Source organism: Vanessa cardui, chromosome 3 (assembly GCF_905220365.1).
Source record: "Vanessa cardui chromosome 3, ilVanCard2.1, whole genome shotgun sequence".
NCBI lineage: Eukaryota > Metazoa > Arthropoda > Insecta > Lepidoptera > Nymphalidae > Vanessa > Vanessa cardui.
The window spans coordinates 5,148,351-5,170,043 of NC_061125.1; the positions used below are offsets into that span (position 1 = coordinate 5,148,351).

General features: G+C 29.1%; 3 protein-coding genes across 4 annotated transcripts; 2 read left to right on the forward strand and 1 right to left on the reverse strand.

Annotated features, from left to right (window-relative positions):
* The first annotated feature begins 13,310 nt into the window (after nucleotides 1-13,310).
* On the forward strand, nucleotides 13,311-16,291 carry LOC124543514 (DNA fragmentation factor subunit alpha-like). The gene is made up of 2 exons (XM_047121736.1): nucleotides 13,311-14,150; nucleotides 14,303-16,291. Exons 1-2 carry the CDS (start codon nucleotides 13,672-13,674, stop codon nucleotides 14,415-14,417), a joined length of 594 nt encoding a protein of 197 aa, XP_046977692.1. The 5' UTR covers nucleotides 13,311-13,671; the 3' UTR covers nucleotides 14,418-16,291.
* A 454-nt stretch (nucleotides 16,292-16,745) lies between these two features.
* Nucleotides 16,746-17,541, reverse strand: LOC124543516 (guanine nucleotide-binding protein subunit gamma-1). The gene is made up of 2 exons (XM_047121739.1): nucleotides 17,369-17,541; nucleotides 16,746-17,297 (listed from the first exon to the last, which is right to left on the reverse strand). The coding sequence occupies exon 2, from the start codon at nucleotides 17,203-17,205 to the stop codon at nucleotides 16,993-16,995; it is 213 nt and encodes a 70-aa protein (XP_046977695.1). The 5' UTR covers nucleotides 17,206-17,297; nucleotides 17,369-17,541; the 3' UTR covers nucleotides 16,746-16,992.
* Nucleotides 17,542-18,005: 464 nt separating this feature from the next.
* Nucleotides 18,006-21,376, forward strand: LOC124543515 (prefoldin subunit 3). 2 transcript variants are annotated; one of them, XM_047121737.1, is made up of 5 exons: nucleotides 18,006-18,128; nucleotides 18,210-18,298; nucleotides 18,581-18,823; nucleotides 20,017-20,171; nucleotides 20,700-21,376. In XM_047121737.1, the coding sequence occupies exons 2-5, from the start codon at nucleotides 18,236-18,238 to the stop codon at nucleotides 20,785-20,787; spliced, it is 549 nt and encodes a 182-aa protein (XP_046977693.1). In that variant the 5' UTR covers nucleotides 18,006-18,128; nucleotides 18,210-18,235; the 3' UTR covers nucleotides 20,788-21,376. The 2 variants fall into 2 exon arrangements, with proteins under 2 accessions (XP_046977693.1, XP_046977694.1); XM_047121738.1 differs by having other exon boundaries at nucleotides 18,060-18,114.
* The last annotated feature ends 317 nt before the right edge of the window (nucleotides 21,377-21,693 follow it).

Below are 21,693 nucleotides of genomic sequence, written 5' to 3' on the forward strand. Positions count from 1 at the left end.
CAACACACTAACATTTATACATATCATATTTAGAGTTCGCTCATAAGTAAAATATCGATCTTATTTTAGAAGCTGAAATTAAATTTATGCAGAAATATCATATATATATAATATAGGCATAGAATCTTATTAGCTAAGCACAAAGCAGACCAAATTACCTACATTGACAACAGTATAAAATGCCCCTGGCAGCCACCTGGGACCGGATAGGCTACCTTTAACCTCGACCTGAAAACCTTGCGGGAAAGGTCACACTGCAGTAAGCTATACGCGGGAATTTCACAACATAACCGCTAAACTACGACAGCGGTTTGATCAAAATATTTCAAATGTGCAAGTTGAAACTTTAAGTAGTTTAGTGTCAAACTATCATGACATTCTACTTACAATGAAACTTGAGCTGCTGTTTCACCTGAAACTGAGTGGTTGAACAACCGACGGAGGTGTCACATCAAAATGTTTGTTCTACATTGAAACGCTCGGGTTGTTTAAATATCGTACCTTTCCAAAATAAATAAGGCTAAAAAGAGTACACAATCAATTATAGTCAAGAGAGAGAATCTATTATTTCATGAAATGAAACATATTGGTATGTTATGTATCTAATGAATATAATAATACATATAATTGTTTTTACTTGATTTGTTAGTCGTATTTTGAGTGATAAGTCAGTAAAAAACTGAATTCAGAAAACTTAGTCCAGCGGTCCTTTTTTTCAACATTGGTCCATTTCTCTTCCTCATTTGCAGATAAATAAATATGAAACCGCACCTGGCTAGAAGCAGGAGCGGGTTTCCAAACAGGCTGAGGAGGTACCTAAGTCGGCAAAATTTGTAATAATTCAGATAACGAAGAATTATTTAAAACTTTTCAAATATTGAGAAAGAAACAAATTGTACAATACATTTTTTAAGACGTCTCTGATTAAACTTGAAAAATCATAAACTAAGAACTGACAATTGTAATATAAGTTTTTTATGGCTATTTCATTACCTTTACTCATAGTATAATTAAATCCACCGTTGAGGCTGAATTTTATTAACATTTTAACTAAATTTAAAAACATATTATATTGTAATTATTTTTGTTTTATGATTAAAATAAGAACTCCTAAGAATAAGCTCTTTAATGTTTGATGAAATTAACAATATCTGCTTTAGGGTCTGCGCTAATCTGAAGGGAAAAAGTATTTCATCTCCTATATAACCAAATTCGTCTTTAAAAAATAAAATATAATAGATTACAAACAAAGTCACGAAATAAAAAATATGTTATAAGATTTCTAATTCACGATTTTTTTTAAAAAAAAAAACATAATACCAAACCAATCACAATAACACAGTCTTTTTCCGTAAAGAAATGTCGTTTGCAATTTGGACCAGTAGTTTACGAGTTGTTACGAAATACTCGAACAAGCACATGAAAAGAAGACGTGGGCGGTATGATATATTAGTTCAGTGTAGGCGGATAAGTCTCTTGGCTCGATATTAGTTGAATTAAAATACTTTTTGTCCTAATTAATATTATATATCCGAAAATTAGTGAAACTAATGAAAATAAATTACTCCTGATGGAGTAACATTGATATGTTACCCAGATAATATTAAACAATTAGGCGATGTCTGAAAATACATCACTTACGATTAAATAATAATAATATAATTTGCATGTACATAGTATGCCAAGTGTAAAGTGTGTGATAATCATTTAAACTATTTGTTCCTTTTTCTTGTTGTTAAATGTTTCCTAAAGGATAACTTATTAATAGTATTGGATATTGTCCAGAATATTGATTGAAGTACGCTAATGTCTGATACTGCCATGCCCTGTGGACTGTTATGTTCAGTAAATGATCCATAAAGTTCTAGCTAGACATGGAAAACAATGGATGGTGCTGATGAAAAAGATGATTCGTAGAACTACACCTAAAATCCGGTATATAAATACCGGCTTCATTCACAAAAGGTTCATGTTAGAATCTATGTTTAAAAAATATACTTATGTAATTTAGGGATAAATTTTTTGAACACGAAAATTATTTAATCGACATTATTATAGCTTAATTCAAAAATTAATGTTTAATTTTTGTATTATGCATGAAAATAGACATGGGATTACAAACTGAATAATTTAAGTGGGTATCCAATCCGAAACGACATAGTACTAAAAAAAATTTAAACAAATCTTGACAAAACTTGTTGTCAAAAGCAAATGTTTAAATTGACTTCAATTGTTAATACTATTTGACTATCTTACGTTCCGAATGGCGTAAGCTAGCTTTAAATATTATTTTAACCCTTTATGGATGTATATTGTTTGAAGTCATGACCGTTGTTTTTTTATATACAACTGAATTCAACGCCTTAAAAATTGTATTGCATTTTACCAGCAACATCAAACATACTGACCAATTTAATATTCAATAAAATCTATATACAAAATAAATAGCTGCAGTTAGTAGATGTTTTATTGATAAGAAAATTCTAATCGTGGTTCCTTAATATACACGTTAAATAACTCGTGTAACTAACTATAGGATTCTCAGATTTATTAATTCAATAAAGAGCATTTTACACGAAGAGTTTATTTAAACTGTTGATTGCTTACACGTGCAAATAAATATAGAAACAAGAATAGCAGCATAGAGAATATACACTGAAGCGAAAAGTTCGTTGTAGGCTATGCAAAACATAGCTTATGTTTGCCCTCTTATTTTCTCTTACTATCTGTCTCTTTTTGTTATATGGCAATAAATAATTAAAACAGAGTGTTAAAATTGTATTTTGATTCTAATTCAACACGTAATATAACTGTAATATTTGTATAGAAAATAATATATTCTTTATGAATCAAACAAGAGCTTGATGAATTTTATTCAACTTTTACATTTTTGTCTGCACGTGAAACCTTCACAACGCTTCACATTAAACACATTCTCACCAACCATGTATATATTCCATGAATATTTGTATCTTGACTTTTTTTTGATTGAAATCAGTCTGTTATGAAAAAGTTATAAGTTAGTGGTGCTTCTTAATATTAAAGGCATTTACGTGGTTTCGCGGTGCAGGTAGTGGCTTACCAAATCATCTCACATAGTAGCTCAACTTAAACAGTTGACTGAAGTCGCAAATTAACAAACGAGTAGGTCGCTTTCTTCGAATATGTTGTAATTGTTGATCAGAACAGACAAAGAGATCACCTGTAATTGGCTATTTCTACGATTGACTTGCATGCAGTCTGTCAATCCACGGCAAAAGTCAAATTTTTGCTATACTTTGGCGTTTGAGCTTTTAGTCTCCTGCGGCCTAGTCGATTTACTATTTACACGGTTATTTTTCGCATTGCGGCCCAGCCATGCGTCGTTGAATATAAATGTTGATATTTTTTTAATAATTAACATGTTTTTGCATTTTTCTTCGTTGTTTCTGATCTGAGGCCATATTTTATTATTTCGGACTTATTGACATAGGAAGGTTTTATTGTAAAATAACAGCAGTTGATTTTACAGTAAAAAACGCTTTTACTGGATAAAAAGATATTTGACATAAAATAAAATATGACAATAATACAAATTTCAATTCTGATTAAAAACGCAGCGTTATTCTCTCCGCTTTATCATTAAGGCTCAATATTTTTCCAATTAATCGTACAACAACTTAATTGATCTGCGGAAAACTCATTTACCCTTTACCTTTACCCTTTAGTTGATGAAGCTTGTTGAATTTGAAACGCTCACAATAAAACAAACATAATACTTGTATATTTTATCACTTTGAAAAAATTAACGACAATTAAAAGCGAAGTGTATTTCTTTAAAAAAAATACTATTTTTTTTTTTTTTTAAGGAACTACACGATATACATATAATATATATAATACGATATTTTAACGAATACGATAAACAGTATAGACGTACTTTGAAAAGATTGCCGCACTAGCGGAAAATATACAATTAGATAAAGGTAAAGCAGACGTAAATGAATTTCCCAATTAATTATGTATTATATAATAGTGCCACTAGTTTTGGTAGGAGATATACTGCATCAATGGTCTAATAAAAAAATACAGCAGAGCTTATAGAATATTTTAAAAAATTGAAACTTGGAACAAAGTCAAGGCAATTGGCATTACACAAATGAAACTCTTAATAACTACGGCGAGATATTGAAAAACTTTGGCTTTCGAAATACCTACTCCATGAACATTTTTAATTGAAACTACTGATACTGTAAATTGTATAAAATAAAAGGAAAAATATTCACATATACAAAATATTTACTTTCAGATCAAATACATGTAATCGACGTTTTTATACTGCCAGACAATATTAATCACACTAAGCAGTTAGTAGAAACAATCACTTACTCATTTAAGAAATGTAATAAATTTTAAATAGAAAGGCATTAAGCCCTCATATTAAAATAACATTGGTTTTTTTAATACTAGAGATATACTGCAAACTTGCAGTAGGCTCACCTGATGGAAAGTGATTACCACCGCCCATGGACATCTGTAACACCAGGTAGAGTGCAGGTGCGTTGCCTGCGTTGCAGCGTAAGCTGGTTCCTCAGAGAATCTAAATTTTTTTAGAGAACTGTTTTGTTTTCGGTAAATTAACAGATATTATGTAAAACAATTGTTATTTTGATGGTATCTTAATTTTTATTTATTAACATATTTTTTATAATATTAATATTAACAATAGAATTTGAAGTATTCACTTCAATATGTAAGATAGTAGTTTCACAATGAGATACAATTTCCAAATGAAAAGTAGATTACATAATAACTTTTACATGAAATTTAATTTCAACTGAGTAATCGTGTACCTTCCTAAATGTTAGAACGTTAGCAGCTCGTTTAATTAAAATTGTAATATTTTCCAGTGATAATGCTATTAGTGAAATGCCGTGTGATTTGCCTGGAATTTGTCTTTAACCAAGCATCAGTCAGCTGCATAATTCGGTCAACAGACATATTAGAAATCTCATTACAGTATTCTAACTTTATGAAAAATAGGCATATCATTTCAATAAAATAAATAAATAAATATGAGACAACATCACATACATTACTCTGATCCCAATGTAAGTAGCTAGTAAGTAAAGCACTTGTGTTATGGAAAATCAGAAGTAACGACGGTACCACAAACACCCAGACCCAAAACAACATAGAAAACTAATGATAATCTACATTGACTCGGCTGGAAATCAAACCCAGAACCTCAGAGTGGCGTACTCATGAAAACTGGTGTACACACCACTCGACCACGGAGGTCGTTAAATGATACTAGTACCTACATTAAATTTGTACAAATGTAATGAAACTATTTCAACAATAACTGAAGCAAAACAATATTATTCGTTAGGTTAGATTCAATCGGATTCGGTCGAATCAACCTTGATTTATAATGGTTATTAGTGAACATTACTGAAAAAAGTATATAATTATCAACGTATATTTCAAATTTAAAGTCAGCTGACACGGAAATTGAACTTGAAAGGGAAAACAGAAATCTTATTTATTACCAATCCATTAGGATTTTCAAAAAAGACGAAATAACTCTACAACTCTCAATAAAAACTTGTTTTTAAAAATACTTTTCTACTATTAATAGCGATACTAATTACTCCCGTGACAGAATGTTTTGATTATAGTGGAGTTGTATGCATTAGCTTAATTGCATGGAAGGATAATGGAGCTACTCTTTCGTACTAAAGCAAGCCCCGAACTAATTACTAGACTAGAAATTTCATGAACTAGATCTTTCGACGCGGTGAAAGTTAGCTGTATTAATGACATACCATGATTCTTCATTAGGCACATGACAATATTAATTAGACCTAATTAGGTTTGTATAAATTTAAAATCATGAAACGAAATTAATTAAAGTTTATGTTTTGGCTTCGTTACATTTCTAAGTATTTATAACAGATACCATGAAAATGGAATAGTTATCTTGGCTGAATATGTTCGTGAGTATCCGATAATGTAGCTAAGCTGGCTTTCTGGTAAGTAGGTTGCGGATTCCATGAACCAGAATTTGATTCTTTTGTATTGGATTCACTGATATTGCAATTTCCTGTTATTAAGTTCTGAGTAGCCTAGAGTTAGGCAGTTGCTAGTGCAGTCGCGTGCCTTAGAAAGGACGTAATAACATTGTTTCCTCGTCTGATCTCTCTCAGATCGTGTCGAATTGCTATTCTAGTGGATTATGAACGTGTGTTAGTGTTAATAGATACAACATCTATGTTTCCAAACACACTAGTGCACTATATTATTTCCTGCGCAATTGGCTACTGATTAACTGTTTACAAAAAATATCTAAAAATAAAATAAATCCTAAGTTTAAAGGAGGAAAAAAGTTTCGTATTATGTTTGACTGCGTTTGTTGATTTCGACTTAAACATTCCTGTTTTGCGCTTGCCTTGGAACATCGGCCATTCAGGGAAATCATGTTTATTAAAAAGTACTCACTCAGGGGAAAGAAAAATATTTTTTTTATTTGGCTTCTTTTGTTTCTAATAAAAGCCTTTGTGATACGGAAGTATAGCTTTATGTAATATGAATAGAACACTTTACAGGATTGTATCATACCATACCACTTTTTGGTATCAATAACAATATTATTTTGGCACAAGATATCAAACTTATTAAAGAGCAAGTCAGCAAATATATACTTAAAAAAATTAAGATGAAATATGGAAATGCAACTTTGTATACTTCATTTGCAATTATATCTAGTTAGTAATAAATTGATGATAGCAAAAAACATCAAATAATTAAAGTGCCTCCGACTTTATTGTTTGCAATATACCTACGTTACTTGTTTATTTTCCTTGCAGGTGTAAAACAACTTCATAACAACTAAGCTCTTACAACAAGAAACTATGCTTCCACTCTATTAATTTCAGGGTAATATTTAAAAATACTAAATAGTATTTTTAAATGTATAAATAATTTTGAAGTCTATATTAAGTCTATATTTCCTAACAATTTAAAGATAAATAGATGATTTTATATTATATTATATTACATATATATACATTTATTTTATATTAATGGAAAATTCTTTTAAATTCGGTTTTGTAACAACTTTATTATTTGCGGAATAAAAGATTGCAAATTCAATCGAAAATGCCAAAGGGCCACTGGCATCAAAGGTGCATTACTTAGGCAAATTTGACACGACATCGCCACAAGAGACACTAATATAGCGACCGAGATCAAGCCACGTACTTTCAACCCCACGACGGTTCTTCAAGAATCCGCCTGAGAGTATTCAGAACAGCGCTCGTACTACGCGGCACTATTTTATTGAATTATTCATGAGATTATTTAGTATGTATATTGTACTAATAAAATTTTACGTAATAATAAAAATCCTAAAACAAACACAATAACATGCAACAATACATGTTTATATCCACATATAGTCGGTTTTATGATATATTGCATGTTATTTTAGATATAGCTTACTACGCTGACGAAGCCGGAGAGAAAATTGTCGGTCTAGGCGCTTTTAAACCGAACGTTGTCAAAACTAAAGCAGATAGAAAAATATCTCGGTATGGGAAATTTGTGACCTACGAAATCGTGACTTCCAAAATGTGTACAAAAAATGTCGCCGTACTCCTAGTAAGCATTTTTATGTTTACAAAAATTTGGGACAAATAAAAAATTTAAAACTTTGTATCGTTTATTTAGTTTATATTTAGTATCTTAATAAAACCTAATAAAAACATGGAAAAAACATTTAGAATTGAAACCTATGAAGATGCGCTACAAGCAAACAAAGCTCTTTCATAATTTTATCTCTATATTATAACTATAAATTGTGTTTAACGTTTTATTAAGATATACATATGTATCTTTTATCACTTTGAAATACAAACCAGTAGTTTTAGGAAATGAATACGTGAAAAATACACTGGTCGTGTTGTACAATGCATTAGCAAAGTACGAGTGAACCGATCAATTGGCGAGTGCTTATACACAACATTGATTAAAAAATATCTCGGTCGGGATCGATAGGTAATGTAATAAATAAATAATTAGTAATTATATAAAGTACCAGAATGTAAATGTATCACTGTTGGGCTAATGTCTCTCTTTCTTAAGGACGCGGTTTGGAGCACCTCACCACGCAGAATTCTAATTTAAGGGTACACGTAGTAAATTTTCAACCGCCATATTTTCCCACAATGATTTCGGCACCTTCACCGCCGAGCACGAGGTGAATTGTAAACACAAAATTAAGGACATTAAAATATAGCGGTGTGCCCCGGATTGGAACTCGGAATTATCGTTAAGATTCACGTCGTCTATCCACTCACCACTGTGTCATCACGGCTCACTGACATAAGTTTATGTTATAATAGCTACATTGACGGTCCACAAAAACCTATTACTGCTATAAAGATAAAGTATTGTGTGTAATGGCATCGAGCGTAATTATGATTGACCGTAATTATATTTAATTTTTATAAAATGATGTTCGAGGCAAGCCCCGATCATTATTTATATAGCTTTTATGATAACATATTCCATTTTAATGGCTATTAACACTTTTATACCGTTCAAGCCTACTGTATCGTCATATGATAATGTTTAATAGTTCTTTCAGTTAAATTGTAAGATATTGCACAAATATATGTATGTATACTTTGCTAGTAATTATCTTGTACATTTAGTAACCACCAAACCCAACATGATGACGACTAACTATACACCAACTACTACCAAAGTCGAAGTCAATTGCTGTATGTAAGCATTATAGAAAAACTTTTCATATTATTGTAAGTACGACTTACTACTTTCATATTACACTTTAAAATTTAAGTATATGTATATACCTATATTGTGAAATACCATTGTGAAAATAAAATGTCCAATATTTCGGGGTTATCACGTTAAGTTTAAATCTATATATTATTTGAAAAAATTAGATCTAGAAAAATTTATAAATATATATATATATATATATATATATATATATATATATATATATATATATATATAAATATATATATATATAAATATATATATATATATTATACTATCGAAACTGAAATGGAAACGGAAATGGCATGGGCGTTAAGACAGGTGGGGGCAGGGGCGCGCACAGCCCCCCAAGTAATCCGGTCTACTATACTATTAAAAATAACAATATATTCAATCTGAATTATTGATAAGTTTAATTTAATTTTCATCCATAATCATTAAGAATATTAATGTATTATATTAGCATCTATTCCTTATTTTTCAGAATTTTGAAGATAAATTTTGACTAAGCCAATGGGCAATGTTGTAGATATTATATAATTATATATGTAGATATACAATGTTGTAGATATATTCATATTTTTTTGTAAGTGAAAATGAGGAAAATTAAAATCAACAAGATAATTCACGCTCGTATTGAAGTTCATTCGTCGATAAAAAGCATTACTGAATTATTAATTCCAATGGATACAAATAGCTATCGAGGGAGATATGTATTTCAGTTCGTGCCATATATAACTGTCGTTTACTACGACCTGGAGCGTCCTTGGCCTTGAATAATGTAAAAGTTTATTCCATAGAGTGCTCTTAATAAAACTGTTTAGCTTCATAAAATTGCATACTGAGTGCATTGGGAGTTCGTACTAAAAGCATAATTATTTATGTAGTATTTTTTCATCACGGGTATGATTTGCAGTATGTTATGATTAAGAAAATTTTCAATATATTATATAGTTAAATGAATTTTATGTAACTATTTGTGATTTTATTTTATAGGATAATAATATGAAGTTTATATACATAATTACTTATTGTAAATGACATATGTATTTTCATTTCGGGCTCTTTAACCGATAACAAACAGAATAAACAAAAACACTTTGAGCCTTTTAATTTTAAGAGAATTTGTGGTCTGTACTGTATGTACTAAAATGTATTTTTTTTTATTTTTATACTGCTGTTTTATAAATCATTCCCATAATTTTGCTTATACATAAATGGTATTAATTTAGTCAACGTACACGCTAAAAAATTGCTATTTCAGGTAGACGTAGGTAACGGATATCTAGGCTAGATAGTTTTGTAGATAGAACCTATATTAAAAATTACATATTTTGACAGGTAATCACTTCTCTGTTCTCCAGAGGATAAACATAATATAAGCCTTATTAGCAAGACAGGCGTATAAAAGGAATACGATGAAAGATCGAAGAAAAAAGTCTACATATTGATGGATGGTTATTTTTCAATTGTTTTCTCTTGAGTCCATATCAATATTTTTCTAATAAACAAAAATAGAATAAGGTCCGTATTTTTTTAGCATTCGTTTATAAAAACATTCTATTAAATATTAAAATATATCTTTACAAAATATATCTTTATTTAAATAACACTACCAAATTATCAGTAAAACATACAATTCAGAGAACTCCCACTGCTAACAATGACATATCGGGAGTGGTAAAGAGGTGATAATGTTGACTTAAAAACTATAGATTTTGAAATGTTTGCATTCCACGTTTGAATGAAGAATATTAAAAAAGGTAAATAATTAAGAAAAAGATTAATCGTTAAAGATATAGACGCGACAATCACAGTAACGACCGAGATTGACCCTTCCAACAGGCGTTCTTCACACCGTTGAACTTCTACGCGGACAAAACACTAATTAGATGATTTCTTTATCTTGCTCAGATATAAATCAGGTATCAATCGATCAAGCTTTAATATTTTTTGCTTTTTGTTTCCAATTTTCTGTTTATAATACATGTAATGGAATTAATTCCAAACTTACTCCTAAGCAGGTGAAATGGCATTTGCCCAACTGTAAGGCTAACACAGAATGCTACGTTTATAGTAATTTAAAAAATAACCTTAATCAAAAGGTATAAATATAAGGTACGGACAGTTGGTAGTAGATAGAGCAAACTGTTGCTTCATAATATATATACAACAGAGTCTTATCTACGTATAAATACCAAAATTAGGCTAGACAGAGTCAGTGAGAGGTAAGCTTGAAATGCATTCTAGAAACACTAAGGGTAGACAGGGGTGGAGAGAATATTGATCCTCGCCCGTCGCGCCACCATTTGACCGAACATGACCCCCGATATTATGTAGGCACTATACCTGACATCAATAAATTATTATTAATTGTCTTTTATCGTTTGACCCTACTCTATGTAAAAATATATCAATGTGAAAGAATCATTTTTAAAATACATAAATTATTTAAAAATCAGAAAATTATTAAATACTCTGATTTTTAATATAATTTTGATTTATCCAATAGTTAAAATAAATTACTAATATTTTCATTATTTTAATACGTTGTACCACAGTACAGATATATTATTTTAAAGCATAATATATCTGTACTGTGGTATTTTATTTGTTTTCTTGCATATGGATATACATCTGATAAAATTTCCATCTAGAATTTATCAGATGACAATATCTGATAAACGCTAGATGGAACGTTTTCAGTGCATGTATTCGTTATGAGCATATATCTTGCGTACAGTGGTTATATTGTTTTTTTTAAACCTAAGCAAAATATTCTGAGACAATTTTATTTGAATGAGATTATTGCTTTGAAAGTTATCCAACCGTTATTTTCTAAATGCATTTTGGAAATTAAAATACCTGTAAAAACCTACATGTAGGTTTTATTTTGTGCTTTAAAGGGGACTAAAATGACGAAAGCTGTAGCAAAAATAGTGTATGAATAATTTGAGCCAGTTTATGTCAGCCTACAGAGACCTCAGATGTGTGGAGTTTCGTAGTCGTTAAATTACACAGAACAAACTTATTTGGGCTAATATGTATTCTGATGAGAATTGGATGATTTACTAAGTTATGATAGCGTATACTGCTAACTTATTTATTCATACCAACATACCACTTGGAATTAAACTTAAGTTGTAAAACGTTAATACATGTCAGCAATCATATTAATATTAAATCTATACCCTACCAATCTATACTCATATTATAAAAGCAAAAGTAACTCTGTCGTTTGTCTGCTACGTGGCTGTCAACCACGAATATGATGAAATTCAGTATGAAGAAAGCTTGAACTCCAAAGAAAAATATGGGCTTCTACTTTTTACTACTAACAGCTAACGATCAATCCCTTTAAACCTAAGCGAAGTCGCGTGGCGAATCTAATTAAATATAAATATGTCATGACAACGTAGATATCTTCACCCATTCGTATAATCGAACATAACTATGGTTGAGGAAAATATACATCAATTTACACGCTTCTACTGATCTGACTTTGCATATTCAAATATAGATAAGATGACCACAGTAACCGACTCTATGAGCTTATATAGACTAATACGACCACAGCAAATATATAATACCTGTCACTATTGACCACGAATTTTACTTTTAATATTTACTATGGCCCTGCTATTTTTTATGAAAGTATTCTCTTAAATATTCATACTGCATGCATTGCACGAAAAATTATAAATTCTTGGATTGGTAACTCATAAAAGATAAAGATGGATTAATTGATTGATTGGATTGATAACTCATAAAAATAATGTTTTTCTACGTACTTGCAAAAATCTCATTCTCTCAGTGATTAGATTTATAAGTATGGAATTTTTACCTAACGCTAGATTGAAATTTTGGGAGTCTTCTGACATAGGCTTTTAGATATATTTATTTAATTATGTAGTATACATATTATATTTTAGTATGTAGGTTATTATATTACCTTTACTAAATAACAAATATTTTTAACGTGATTGGAAAAAAGTGACTGAAAGATTATTCGAAGAGATCTATTTTTTGTGCCTATCTGACTGGAATGAGTAAAGTGGCGAGCGATCGAGAAATAAATTATTTTTATATTTTACGTGGTGTTGTCGACTGGATATTATATATAAGTCAAAATTAAAAAACCATTTTCTATTTAGAAGCGTATAAGTGATAAAACGATTCATTATTCCCTATTTAAATGAGAATCATATTCATTTAAACTTTTTCTTTTAATTGATTAACCATTAGGAACAAGTTTAAGATATATCGTTAGATATCTGAAAATGAAATACATGTTCATTGCAATGCAGTAAGCGCCGGGCTCATAAATATTCTGGCTCAATACTAATTAAATATTATTAAATATTGGTGCTTGAATAACAATATTATTAAAAGTCATTGCTTATATTGTAACAGTAAAAAGAAATCCATTATTAAATTAGTTTTACCGTTGTTTAAGTGTAATAGATTATTAGACGCAAGCTCTGAAACTGAAACAGAGTTGTGAATCCACATTCAGTAAGCCGCTAGCGCGAACGACAGTCGTCTCGCCGGTTCTAACGCGATCAATATATTTATAAATAACTATTATACTCTCACCTTTTCAATATAAAAAAATAGTAAATAGAATACATTCTATCTATTCAGAGTGAAACAATTTTATTGTGTTGATAAAAGGCATTGTTTACATTTATTGACGTAACCTTCGCGTGTTTTGCCGTATGGCAATTATTATCGTTTAAACGTCAGTTTTAAAATAATTTCATTATTCATTAATTCTGCATTTTCCCGTAGCGCAAAGTTAAATTGTACTATGTGTTAACGTGTGGCTATTGGAAGTAAACTAAATAAAACATCGTTTTATAAAGTACCTTTCTTCAATAAGCCATGGAAGACGACATTAATAAGCCTTATAAAATATGTGACATGAATCGTGAAAAGAAAAAAGGCATTGTGGCGTCATCGTTAGAAGATTTGGTGGCTAAAGTACCCGATAAATTAGGTTTACCGGCAGAAAACCTTACTGTCGTTCTTGAGTGTGATGGTACTGAAGTTGATGATGAGGAGTATTTTTCGACATTAGATCCAGATACTTCGTTAATGATCCTACATGGAAATGAAAAATGGGCACCAAATATGCCGAAATGCCAAGTATCTCTTGATCAGACCGACGATGTCACTCTAGGAGACAAAGCACAGGTCGCTAATTTAGTCGGCCGCTTACAGCACAACTTGTGTCACATTTCCCTTCTTGGAGGCCAAGACCTTGAACTTTTGTCAGATATGGACCCCGACAGTCTAGCTGATATTGTGACTGACAGGGACAACAGGATAATACTAGAACATATTAAGGAGGCTTCCGGAAGGTAACTAACTAAAAATAAACTTACTAAAAAAATATTTTCTTGTTATTTTTAAAATTACTTGTAAATATTTGTTGTTGGATTTTTAAGTTTGCTATACAATAAAGTGTAATATATTAAAAACACATTATAATAGTTTATTTTTAATTTTACAGAATATTATTAGAAAAACGTCAAGCACAAGATGCTATGGAACTCTTGAAACTGTATCATCAAAGTGTTTCTAATGGCACGGAAGATGTTTCACCGCAAAGCCAAGAAAGAGTGTAGAAAGAAGAGTGTGGTTATACAGGAATCTCTACAGTGACCCAATAACTTAACCCTTGACTATTTATTTTTAGGGATGGCACATCTCAAAAGTTTACAAAACATCTTGAGTTTATAAAATAGTTCAAATGAAATGAAAGTGACATAATACAAATACATTTTGAAATAATTTACTGCAATAGATTTCAATTGATTTCTAATGATAAGATTAAACTTACATTCATAGAAATAGTATATGAATACACCAATTGAATGAGGCCTTTTTTAAGGAAATTTTAGACTTATTAATTATTTCAATAATTGTTCACTTCTCTAATTCTGTAAAATACAAATTAATTATATTTGGCTAGGTTTTTGAGTGTATCTACATCTACATTGTCATAAAGCTCTTTAAGCTAAACAGATACATGTTGAAAGTAGTTATTAGCCTATCTGTAAGGATCTAATCTTATGAATATGAGCTGAAATTGACTAAATCATACTAATATTCTAAAATTTGTACTTAGAATACCATTAGATAACTGCACTTGTAGTAGTTGTTATATAAAAGTTTTTTACTAAATACTACATAGTTTAATATAAAAATCATTTTCGTTAAACATTGACTTTGAATGTTGAAATTTAAAGCTTCCGCTAATGATAATATATTATTCCTAGAGATTGAAAAAAAAGTAAAACATTATGTTAAAAATAGTTATATTGGTTTTAGTTTTAGTCAGATTTAATTTATAGGATGGCAAAGTATCTTACAAATATATATAACTCATAATTGTAAAATTTGTATGGGTATACTAAGGAATTTTAACATGTAACCATTTCATATAAGAATTGATATAACTAGAAATATAAATAAAGTATGAGACAATAGGTATGCTAGAAACTAAGCATTGCTATTTATTAGTATAATTTTTAGTTTATTTTACTCATTTGTAAACTTTTGAGAGGCAAATTGCTACAAGGTTGATAATCAACATCAATTTAAAAGACTGATAGTTGGTAAATTTATTTTTTTTATATAGTTTTACCCCTAGAATAAGTAATTAATTTACTTAATTCCAAATTTGCTCAAACAATTTACAAGTATTAAAATAAGTTTACCTAATTTTAATTCCACTGCCGTGAAAAAAATACTAATCAGCCTCCCAATGCTCATGTAGTGAGGAATAGGAATTGCAATTAAGTGATGATACAAATATAAATCATTTATTTTTATCATGTTATACAAACTATGATAACAGTCTTTCGTTTGCTCTACCATTTTTTATATAAATTCACTTTTAAATAAAGTACTAGACATTTGGTAATTTCCATTATATTCAATGAAAAACAATGCACCTTTAACAAATATGGCACTTCAAAAAGAATCTCTCATGTGTCTTTATTAATTCTATAAAATTTTTATATGTCCATTTTAAAGCACAGATCTCTACTCATTAAACTAGATGCTTATTTAAGCAAAATGGAAAATAATGCTTATGATTTAATGTATGTGTATATTATTTGTAGTTTTAAATTTGTAATTACTTTATATTAAATTATGATTGTAAATTTATATTCAAATTATACTAAAGTTAAACACCAAATAGTACCATAATATTTCTCTAAAAGGTATAAAGTAACTTAAGTGACATTGATAGCATGTCCTATTTATTGTATATTGTCTGTAATCACTTTTCTACAACAAATTATAGAGTACAATTTGATGCAACTAGTAATAGATGAGATGCATAAAGGCTGTAATTAATGTAGATCCAGGAATAACACACCACAACTCTGTAACCAATTCCAAGCTTAAGCCTAATCATGGAATTGAAGCTTTATGTTGTTCCATTATTTCTTGTGTTGTTGTGCACAAATAAAGCATTTAGCTAAAATAATAGTTTGTTTTTTTATCTAGTATCAATTTATATTATATATATAATCACCATCACCGCCACATTATGAATTGTTTTTATTTCACTGTATTTTGTAATTTGTTCATTTGATGCTTCTACAAGATTTCAATTATTTAATTAAATTAATTTATTAGCTTTTTAACAGTTGTCTATTAATGGGTTTTTTTTTTTCTACTACATACTTAAGGTGTATATTTTTGTCCTATTGTGCATGTAATGGGTGGGTATCATATATGGGACTTCATAATAAATTAAGCATTTCATTTACTCATTTTTATCATAAAGGCATGTTCATATAGTAATTACAGGTAGTTTTTACTTAATGAAAATTTCATAATTGAATAATCTAAAATAAGAGTAGTATAAGTGGCTATTATCATTGGGCTGGGTACATAGTAATACATCATATATATTAATCATACAATAAAACAACATATATTAGTTATTAAATTTAATTAATAATAAACATTTTACAGTAGAGATGTCATTTACACATGTTAGAATCAATATCCAGCAATATTAAATAATTATGAACTTCTGCAAACAAAATTTATATTCTTCCAATCATCATTATATATGTAAATATAGTGTATAAGTATATAGGAAAATTAATAAACCAAAACAATACACTTATTATTTGCAACACAACATGAAACCAATGCTACACAATGCATGAGAAAGGTTTAAAGGACTGTGCATGAACTTTTCTCTCGGAAGGGATTAACCTTTTGACTCGAAAAGCCTACTAAAAGACAATCTTCTTGTTCATGTTCATTTATATACCGTACTATATCAGCCACAGCAACTGACACTGGTATACGCTTTATAGAAGCTTCTCTTCTTAGCTGTTCTGTTACAGCACGCTGTTGTTGCAAGGTCGATACCATCATATCCATAACGGCAGTGTCTGATAGGCCTATGTTGAAAGCTAAAACCAACAACTTAGTTTGTACAAAATAGGGCGTAGCCTCCGACGTTGGTTTGTGATCTGAAACGAAAATACGTAAAGTAATTAAGAGTTTCGTCACTTTTACATACTATGTATTTTTGTATACCCACAATTAAAAAAGAGTTCGAAGCAATACAATTACAATAACGTTGATGATTATTATCACAAATCACAATTAATCATACGAAGGAAATAAGAAATCGAATTTGACATATGCTCTGTGGTGCCAACCCCAAAAATGTATAAAAATATAAAATCATTCTCAAATAATCAGATCCAATATAAAAGTGTAAATAAATATATCTTTTTATATAAATACGATTATGTAATAAGCTACTTACCATAGAATAATTATATGTTAACCTTTTAAAATAATGGTAAACACAACAACTAATTCCAAACTAATGTAATCCAGGATAATATATCCTCTACTAAGGATTTTTTCTAAAAAAAATACTTTTTATTTACTTATAGTCCCCCACTTTAAACAAATAAATTGATTAATCTATTTGATTTATTTATTTCTTTGATTTTATAATATAGCTCATGAATAGATTATTTTGTTTTAATGCATGAATGAATTTTACCCCAGTTACTCTCAAAGAATAATTATGATATTTTTTAATAACTTAAATAATATAAACAGTATTAAGTAGAATTACTATTTACGATATATTTCACATATATACAAAATATAATGTAATATACATATTTTGAATTCAAATATAGCAGAAAATAGAATTTTGAAGAAAATTGAGGAATTGAACGGGCACCTGGCAAACATTTCATACAGCCAATAGACAATTTAGTAATTAGACATTAACTTCACTTGTCCAAAATTTTCTATATTTATGCGGTAATAAAATAAAGGTTTGAATAACTGTTAAAAAGTTACAGTGTATATTTTTGCCCCTATTTCCATATACTTATAAACTTTATAAATGTTTCCAGAATATTTATAGCCCAAAAGATTAAAAATGGAAGGCGACGGAGCTGAAAATTCCAAATCTTTTTCGGGTATTCCTGAAGCTGTTTTTGTAGTACGTTTTATTTAATTTTTAATTATAATACTTATAATTATATTAATTAATAAAATATAGAATTAATCAGTTGTAATATTATATTCGTCTATCATACGGAAAGAGGATGTAATAAGTAAAAATACTACATTTGTAGGTTAGATTACACCTGCTACAGTAAAATGATTTTATTAATTATTTTGGAATCGGGGAGCAGTTTGATTTTCGGAATATAGATACGTAGGTTGCAAATGCAAAAAAAGAGTAGAAAGCCTTTTGATAACAAATTTATTTTTATTACAGGATAATGTCGATGAATTCATGAATTTACCGGAAAATTCGGGCGGGGTTGACAAGGTTTTAAGGCAGTTGGATGAGCAGCATGGAAAATATAAGTTTATGGAGTATACATTAAACACAAAGAGAAGGCGCTTGCGGCAACAGATACCAGACCTTGCAAGATCATTGGATGTGATTGAGAAATTAAAGACACAAGAAGAGGATCTTGATACACAGTTTCTTCTTAGTGACCAAGTGTTTTTAAAGGTAGGAAAGTCAAATTATTAGAATATGACTTTGGTAAATAATACAACACCACCGTAATTTTGTACTTATATTCACTAAACAACATAAGATTTGTCTCCACAGACATATCCTTATCTTTTATATGCCTCACCTTCAATTTATGTCTGTGTTTATATTGCCGGGCCTATTGAGAATTTAAAAGTTTGGATATACATTAAAACACCGAACTTATGTGATAGGTGGAACCATGCACTATAATATAATATATAATGTATAACTCAAATTATATATAAGTTGGTGTACAATTTTGTATATAGACACATAAAAAGTAGGTATAATTAGGACCAGAGAAAAGAAAAGAAATAAAACAAGAATTTTGAAAACAAATGTGTAACTAATTGACGATAATATGACATATTATAAACTGTATAAACAATTTGAAGTTATTTTCATGTAGAAGGTTTCATAAAATCTAAAAAAAAATGTCTAATGAGTCAATGATTTTTTCTTCTCTCAGAATATCTCCTCATAGCATACTAGTATTTTCACTTTTTACTGCACTTCATTGGAAATTTATACTTTCCAAAATTATTAAAATTTCTAAATAAAATCACACGTAAATATATTTATTTTAAATTAAGCTGTCTTGATCCCATTAAAAAGTTAATCAGAAAAAGAAAAAAATGGACAGTTTTTTTGACAAACAAATAAACTGGAAAATTAAAAAATTGCCTAATTCCTAATTTGCATATGTCGAGGTAGCATAAGTTGGGTTATTACTGTACTTAAATATTGTTAAATTCATTTTTGAAGTGATTTTAATATGTTAATGAATATTTACTAATTACCAGCCTGTAAATATCTCTAAGGAGAATGTTTTACAAGCTCATTCCATGCTGCTTCAGTGTACGTTGGAGAATACATGATGTGGCAAAATATCCTCCAACACATGCAGGTTTATACATGTTGTTTTCCTTCACCACCAAACATAAGATGAATTTTAAATAAATAGGCACATTAAGCAGGTTATATGAGTTCTACCTATCTGTTATGATCTGCAATATTCAATTAAAATCTATATTTTCAACACACTGCTTCTCAGTGCTGTTTTGATTGTATACATATATATAAATTATTTTATGTTATTTTCAATGCACATAGTTCATTTCTTATTAATAAATGTGTTACTATTAATATAAATTATCTGCTTACAGGCAAATATTATGCCAACAAAGACTGTATACCTGTGGTTGGGAGCTAATGTTATGCTAGAATATTCTTTAGAAGATGCTGAAAAATTATTGACAACAAACATGGCTACAGCAAAAAAAAATCTGTCTTGTGTTGAACATGATTTAGATTTTTTGAGGTAAGAAATAAAAACTTTAAGTATATACTCTGACAAAATTATTAAATATATCTTATAAAAGATTTAAGTGCATCATGTGGTCCAATTTTTGTGCCAAAACTGACTATTTACTATTTACTGCAACTTTAATATTGACAGACAGGAATTTTATCTGAGGAGAGACTGGAAAAACTTGGAAAAACCTTGAGAGCAAAAAATAAGTAGATAAAAAATTTGCTTAATTCATTATTAAAATTAGTTTCCTTATTCTTTTCACATTACATGTATTCTTCTCATAGAAAAAAACATTCTCAAGTCCAACCATTTCTTGATTAATAATTATATCTTTTATAATAAAACTTACAAGAGAGTGACATCTACTTTAATAATACTTCCATAGTACCAACAAAAACTTCCCTGTCTCAAATTGTCATTCAAAGCCCCAAAATTAATATCATAAATTATCACTTCATTCCTAACCCTTAAAAATGATGATCTTTTACTTAAATTGAGTAAATTTTAGTTAAACATATAACTTTTTTTGTACAGAGATCAATGGACAACAACAGAAGTAAACATGGCTCGAGTATATAACTGGGATGTTAAAAAACGTCAAGCAGCAAAAGCCTCTAGTTAATGTGACTATTAACAACAATCGGTCCATACTTATTTATGTATCAAACTAAAGTTTGGCCTCTTTCTGTATTTTAATTTCTATTACCTTAGTTTTTCTTTTATTTAATCACTGGTAAAATATTATTTTATCATTTATTAATAACTAAAAGTTAGGAATAATGTACTGCGCTTATATTTTCTAAAAAATATCATAATTTAAATAAAAATTATGTTGAAGTATTGTTTGTAAGATCTTAAATACATTAAAATTATGTAATCTTTTTCATGAAGCTCTTTAGGTATAATTGTTGTTGAGCAAGTACAACATACATAAATGATTTTAAGTGTGGAAAACTATATAGGGTTATACACTTTTAATTTGAATGATGTTTTTGCCAAACGCATTCAATGAGTAACACCAGCATGACAACTAAGCAAAATAATGAAAATTATATTTGCAACATTATCTCATTTTACGCACCAATACACTTAACTATACTAGAACCTGGCCTGAGTGGGCTTCCTGAAATAGAAAACAGTAACTTGGAAATAATTGTATGTTATTGATACACTTGATATTTTAACATTAAAAGTTTATTGTATGTAATTAATTTGTCTTTTATTTTAAGAGGTTTCAGAGGTGATGAGATAAAAAAATGCTATATGACAATATTTTTATAGTATATTTTATAGAAAAAGTTATATTATACATAACATTTTTTTTTATACATTATGTATTGTACGTTGCCATTTCGTTTGGTGGGTTATTCGAAGTTTCGATGGGTAATAATAGGCAACATGCACTATTTTTATTTTTGTGTTTATTTTAAAGGACTTCATATAGGATAGACCACAATCATATTATAAATATAAAACGCTAATTTACTGCAAAAAATACAGTTTCAAAATATCAATTAAAATTTTCGCG

What these genes read in the sequence shown, in the direction of transcription:
- LOC124543516 (XM_047121739.1), bottom strand. Translation starts at nt 17,205, where the DNA reads ATGGATATGATGGTATCGACCTTGCAACAACAGCGTGCTGTAACAGAA.
- LOC124543514 (XM_047121736.1), top strand. Translation starts at nt 13,672, where the DNA reads ATGGAAGACGACATTAATAAGCCTTATAAAATATGTGACATGAATCGT. An exon ending in ATTAAGGAGGCTTCCGGAAG is followed by an intron (nt 14,151 to 14,302) that starts GTAACTAACTAA and finishes TTAATTTTACAG; the next exon opens with AATATTATTAGAAAAACGTC.
- LOC124543515 (XM_047121737.1), top strand. Translation starts at nt 18,236, where the DNA reads ATGGAAGGCGACGGAGCTGAAAATTCCAAATCTTTTTCGGGTATTCCT. An exon ending in TTCCTGAAGCTGTTTTTGTA is followed by an intron (nt 18,299 to 18,580) that starts GTACGTTTTATT and finishes TTTTTATTACAG; the next exon opens with GATAATGTCGATGAATTCAT. An exon ending in CATGATTTAGATTTTTTGAG is followed by an intron (nt 20,172 to 20,699) that starts GTAAGAAATAAA and finishes TTTTTTGTACAG; the next exon opens with AGATCAATGGACAACAACAG.